The sequence below is a fragment of the Centruroides sculpturatus genome, unplaced genomic scaffold, assembly GCF_000671375.1.
Source record: "Centruroides sculpturatus isolate CEXI.00-Female unplaced genomic scaffold, Cexi_2.0 scaffold990, whole genome shotgun sequence".
Classification (NCBI taxonomy): domain Eukaryota; kingdom Metazoa; phylum Arthropoda; class Arachnida; order Scorpiones; family Buthidae; genus Centruroides; species Centruroides sculpturatus.
In genome coordinates, this window is record NW_019385152.1 from 191,206 (window position 1) to 196,888 (window position 5,683).

General features: G+C 44.0%; 1 protein-coding gene across 5 annotated transcripts in view; it reads right to left on the reverse strand.

Annotated features, from left to right (window-relative positions):
• Window positions 1–1,194: 1,194 nt before the first annotated feature.
• LOC111635524 (protein AF-9-like) overlaps window positions 1,195–5,683 on the reverse strand; it is a 95,237-nt gene continuing 90,748 nt past the window's right edge. For all 5 annotated transcript variants that reach the window (XM_023380509.1, XM_023380508.1, XM_023380511.1 and 2 more), the window contains one exon: window positions 1,195–3,282. In XM_023380509.1, coding sequence (XP_023236277.1) covers window positions 2,059–3,282 — 1,224 coding nt within the window. In that variant the 3' untranslated portion in view covers window positions 1,195–2,058. The remainder of the gene's footprint in view (window positions 3,283–5,683) is intronic.

Sequence of the window (5,683 nt, forward strand, 5' to 3'; positions counted from 1 at the left end):
TGAAAGTAAGACCTGGCGCATTTTTCAGAGCAAAAACTAATATAAGACACTGTCTTATTTTCGGGGAAACACGGTACATCTTTTATGTCTATGAAAAGCGAATTAATTACGTTCATTTTTACAGCGATGCGGGAGTGGTTTTGATTCCCAATTGATTCGGATAATCGACGCTCTATTGTAGTAATAAAAACAAAATTGCCACGCGTCAGATGGGAATCTCGTGGCGTCGGTGTAGCCTACTTTCGTCACGTTCCGAGATGTTCCTTCGCTAACTTCCAATTCCCGGTCGGCTATCGTCTGTCCGTCTGGTTAGCAGCGGTTCCGTGTTTATCTTCTGCTTAAGCTATACCAATGGTTCCCAATTAGTGGTACGCGAAATTGCGTTTAGGGGTAGGAACCACCGAGCTATACCATCCACCTTATACCGATTCGAGCGTAATACGAATAAATTAAGGATTTCCGAAACTTTATATCGTCTTTTTGTCACCCGATGCTTATTTTATATGGTGTAATTGTTTTGTCGGAGGCGGTAATCGCGCGTCGTATAGCGTTACTTAACAATTTTAAGTGAATAAATTTCCGATATATCATAGTTATCCTCCCGGCCCCTACGCGTAACATATTTCGAACAGATAAGACGACATATTGCAACCGAGATCAATTTTTTAAGGTTAGGCTAGGCGATGGGATCTAGACCCCTCCCCATTGTAGCCGGCGGACTCGCTCCCTTCAACCGGGATAAGTGGTTTGAGAATGTTCGTTGTTCCGAAGTATAATTAACATTCTGTACAACCTTTGGTCGCAAATATACTCTATATATATAAGGAAGAGGTTACGAGAATATTCGTCGCGTATGTAAATAGATGGATAGATTTATAGCTTTCCCTATTCTGAATATTTAGTTTAAGAGCGAGTTTTTATTTGTACACAGATGTATAAAAATCGATTTGCCATTAATTATAAGACGAAAAAAGAATTCCACGGAACAATACGAAAAACTTGGTCACGGCGCTTCGAGCCGATGTGGACAATATTTAAATTTAGAATTTAGGTCGGAAACCGGAAACCAATGTAATTTTCCGGAAGAAACTCCGTGGATATTTAATTGTAAAATTATACTTTTGTTTTCGGTCCGAAAATTTGCGCCAATCGACGGCGGAGAAACGAGACGAGAAAAGAAAAACAAATTTTCGGTAATTGAATAAAATCATTAAATTTACTCAACAATATATTATACAATTACACAAATTAAGCCGATAATTAACAGTTTTAGTACTTAACTAAAGAACGACTCGATAAGATACGAAAACATTAGGAACAAAATCGGATAACTCGCCACCGTCGCCTCTCGGGGGACGGTTTTGGCACTGAACCCGGGACACTCGTGTCGAAGCCAACTAAACACTCGAGCGGTCCCGACGTTTGTATATCGAAACGGAAAGTATACCTTACACCCGGACGTAACGCGGAGTGTACCGAATCGAACGAATGGCGTGGTTAAAAGAAACTTATTGTCGAAAAAAATTCGGTCGGTTTTATCACAGATACTTAAAAAATGCATTCCGTCGAACCACGCAGCCGCCAGGGACGTGGCCGACTAAGGGACTCGAACGAGTCTCAACTAAAAGAGGTAGATCGGCACGGGCCATCGATCGAACCGCGGGCGCTCTCTCCGATTCCGCGAGGAAAGTAAGAAAATAAAGACAAGAAATTCGGCCGGAGTCGCGGCAGTTGGGCAAACCAAAAGAATATTCAAAATAGGTCTTTAGAAAGGCGTTAAGACATCTTCCAACGCCGCCCGGCGGATCGATTTGTGCTTAAAAAAGAACGGAGACGGGCGACCTCGGCCACTCCCACTCTTAAAAACCGTTTACTTTGCGTGGAATCGCGTATAAAATTGGAAACGCGCGACGCGGCGGGGCATTTTAAAACGCGATTTATCACAGCTGGAACGAATAATTACATTTGGCGCGAGTCGGACCGCCGACCGACGTCCGGTTTCTCTTTCGGGACCGGGTGCGGCGGCACTTTGGCACGTGCCCGACCTCCCACCGCCCATCACTTGACCGTCAGGCAACTCTGCAGTTTGCGAACGGTGGACTGGTCCAGGAGACAGAGATCGAAGTCGAAAGACGATCTGGAGATGTTGTAGCGTCCCGTCTCCTCGATGACGTCGACGATCTTCTGCAGCAGTTGCCTGTCTCTCAGGGCCATGATCTGCCGCTGCAGCGCCACCAGTTCTTTCAGATACGAAGACTCCATCTGCTTCTTCTTCTCTTCCTCGTCCTTCTTGTTGGCCTGTTTGCCGACCACCTCCTTCCTGCTTTTGTTGTTGCCCTCGCCCTCCTCCTTCCTGGCCTTGGCCTGCTCCTTCTTCGCCCTCCCCGGCTTTTCCGCCTCCTCTTTCGCGCTCCTAGCCCAGGCCTCTTCCTCCTTGGCCGGCACCGGGACCGCTTCCGCTTCCTCCCTAACGCGGTCGGGCTCCGGGCCGGGCTCGGGCGGAGGGGAGTCGGGTCGGACGGGAGACGGGGGATCGCTGGAGAGAGGGGAGAGCAAGTCCTTCTCCATCTCGGCCATCATGGTGGCCAGCGGACCGTGGCTGCCGCCCGGCGGCACGGGCGACAGGCTGAGGCTGGACGAGGGGCTGCTGCCCGCCTCCTCCCGCTCGCCCAGGTCGGGGGCCTCTCCCGCCAAGGGGGGCTGGGGTTCCTCGGGCGTCTTGCACCGCTCCGTTTCCTGGGGCCCGCCGGCCGTCTTCCGGACGTCCGGAGAGGCGCCGTTGCCGGGCTCCGGAGTGGCCTTCTTGTGTTTGGACGATTTGGCCTTGTCCTTGGAGCGCTCCTTCTTGCTACTCGCCCGCTCTTCGTCCGTCGCCCTGTTCTTGCGTTTGTCCTTGCTTTTCGACTCTTTGCTCTTCGTCTTGCAGCCGTCTTTTCTGTCCCCCGCCGCCGACAGCACCGAGCTGTTCTCCGACGAGGTGGAGGCGCTGCGGGGCCTCTTCTTGCCGGGAATGCCTTCCGCGTTCCGTCCGAAGGGGGGAGAAGTGTGTCTCTTCAGCCCCGACTGTTTGCCCTCCTTCTCCGGGTGTTTTCCGCTCTTGACCGGCTTCTGTTCTTTAGTCTCCTTTTCCGCAAAACTTTTCTCCTTAGATACGCGAGCGCTCTTGCAGTCTTTCGCTGCATTCTGGACGCCGCCGGAAGAGTGGGCATTCGTCGACGTTTTGAGGGATTTGTGATTCGACGAACTTTTGTGGCCGCTTTGATGAACAGCATTTCCGCTTTCCTACGAATAAAAAAGGAATAATCATTTTAACACGTCGATACCTTATTATAAAATATAAAGAATATCGAATCGCATTCGTCAAACCGGGATGACCAATTATATGTAAAATAGTAATTGTTAAGTGTTGACACTGGACTCGTCCACATCCACTTTATTTTCTTAATGAACTTTAAGAAAATAAAGTGCGTGTGGAAAAGTCCAGTGTCTCAAAACGTAATATAAAAAAAGGCACAGAGAAGACAGTAATTGCGTCGATACCACGAAAAGTAACCATCCCCTTATTAATAAAATAACATATTTTTCAAATTTTAAATCTTTATATTAATGGATTTAGCGTTGGGATCTGGAGAAAATGCAACGGATATTATTCGTTGTTAAAAAAAACTCGACAGATTATTTTAAAAATGTAGCATCACTTAGATCTAGTTTGGTATTGCAGTTCTTTTGTTGCACGTCTGCACACAAACGAGCATTTATTTCTGCCAAAATCGGTAGTAAAAAGATATTCCCGAGATTATTCGTGAATTTCTCATAATCGAATCGTTCGAATTCCGTGTCTACATCGCAGTCTAACCACCAAACTGCAATAAATTTGACAGTAATATTTTCTGAATACAAAATTTCGACTCTAATAATTATTACGATAAAACCTCCATTTAATGGACAAAACTTCTGGTCGGTACGTCGTATGCGAAAAGTAACACCCTGGTAATTTGAATACGTAATTAAACTGTTTTTTTTTTCAAATCCAAGAGTCACTGCTCATAAAAAGTATTTTCCAAAAAATATACCTACATTTGTTTCGATCTATTACATCCTAAAAACTATTGACAGTACACGTAAGCAATAATACAGAAAACTTTTCTGTGAAATTAAATTTCTCGTACGTACTTAATTTTAATTACACAAACCTATCTACGCAAGTTAAAGCGCACAAACTAACTAATTTGATAATTTTTTAACACGCGTATTGGGAAAATCCATTTACGTAACAGACTTTCGACTTTAACGGATACTCTAACTTTAAGTTCCTTGTTATAATTCTTAAAGTACAGTACAACTGATTGATAGACAGGCAAACGGGAAAATAAGCATAATACATAAATATGTAAATATAATATTTTTGATAGGAAGTTAAAAATCGACGGTTTTAAAACTAAGAAACTTTTCATTCGAAAACCTACGCTCTGTCAAACCTCGATTCCACTTGCAAGTTCCTGGCAGTCCTAGCGAGAGATGGCGGTCAATGTTTGGCCACAAAGATATAAAACTTTTATTCTAACAGAAGTGATAGCACTTGCAGTTATGCAATTAAATAAAGCTGATTAAAAACAATACGTTGGCCAATTAGATACACCTCATATAACAAACTCTAAGTAATTTGCCTCTGCCCGGCCAAGTGGCACTACGGAGTATAAAGAGACTATGTCTTAATCATAGGCCTGGTCTGATACCCAGCAGCTACTGGTCAAACCCGAGATAAATGCTTTAGCTCTGGCTCCGGCGTAACCCAAGAAGGGACCACCAACCTTCATCGCCTTCCCCCTCTCGAGTCCAACCCTCTTACTTGGAATACGGTTTTGGTGCAGCCTATACTGTACATAGAGTACTCTACCAAAGAGAGTCCAGCTCTTAATAATGGTCCCCTCCCCTAGAAAAGGGGGCCCTGCCCAGCGCGAGCTTATAGGTCAAAGAGACCTATTACTTTTCCCATCAATTCCTTAAATACACTGTCACACTTTCACGTATGGAATGGCTCCTGATGTTCTGATGTCAAATAGTATCACTATTGGCCATCAAAATTGTCAAATAGTGGCAGCAGTAGCAACAAATATTCGGCGTGCCAAATTTTCCACGGTGGCATGGCAAGCCACTAGACTGTCTGCAAGATTGTTTTCAAAGTAACCACCACTGCCGCTGGAAACGTGCAAGTGGAATCAAAACTATATATCAAAATCAAAATAATTAAAATTTTTATAAGACTTAACAATAACCGTTCTGTTTTTGATCACTTATTTCCAATTCTTCAGTAAATCAACACAGATAACTTTCACTCTAATTAGTCAAAATCACCTTGATTAACTAAACTGCTTATGTAAAAGCTAACCATTTGAGAAAGTAAATAGAATGAAAATAAATTAATGTTAAATATGACATACAAAAAAATTGAAACACAATGACAAATTTAGAGTAATAACTTATATATATATATCTCATGAAATATATCTAAATATATAAAATTGCTTGTCCTGACTGACTCACTCATTCATTTACTGATTCATCATCGCCCAGAGCAAACCGCTTAACCTAAAGAGGTGAAATTTGGTACACAGTTAGGGTACGTCATGGAAACGCACACTAAGAAAGGATTTTTCGAAATTCCAACGCGGGGGGGTGAGGG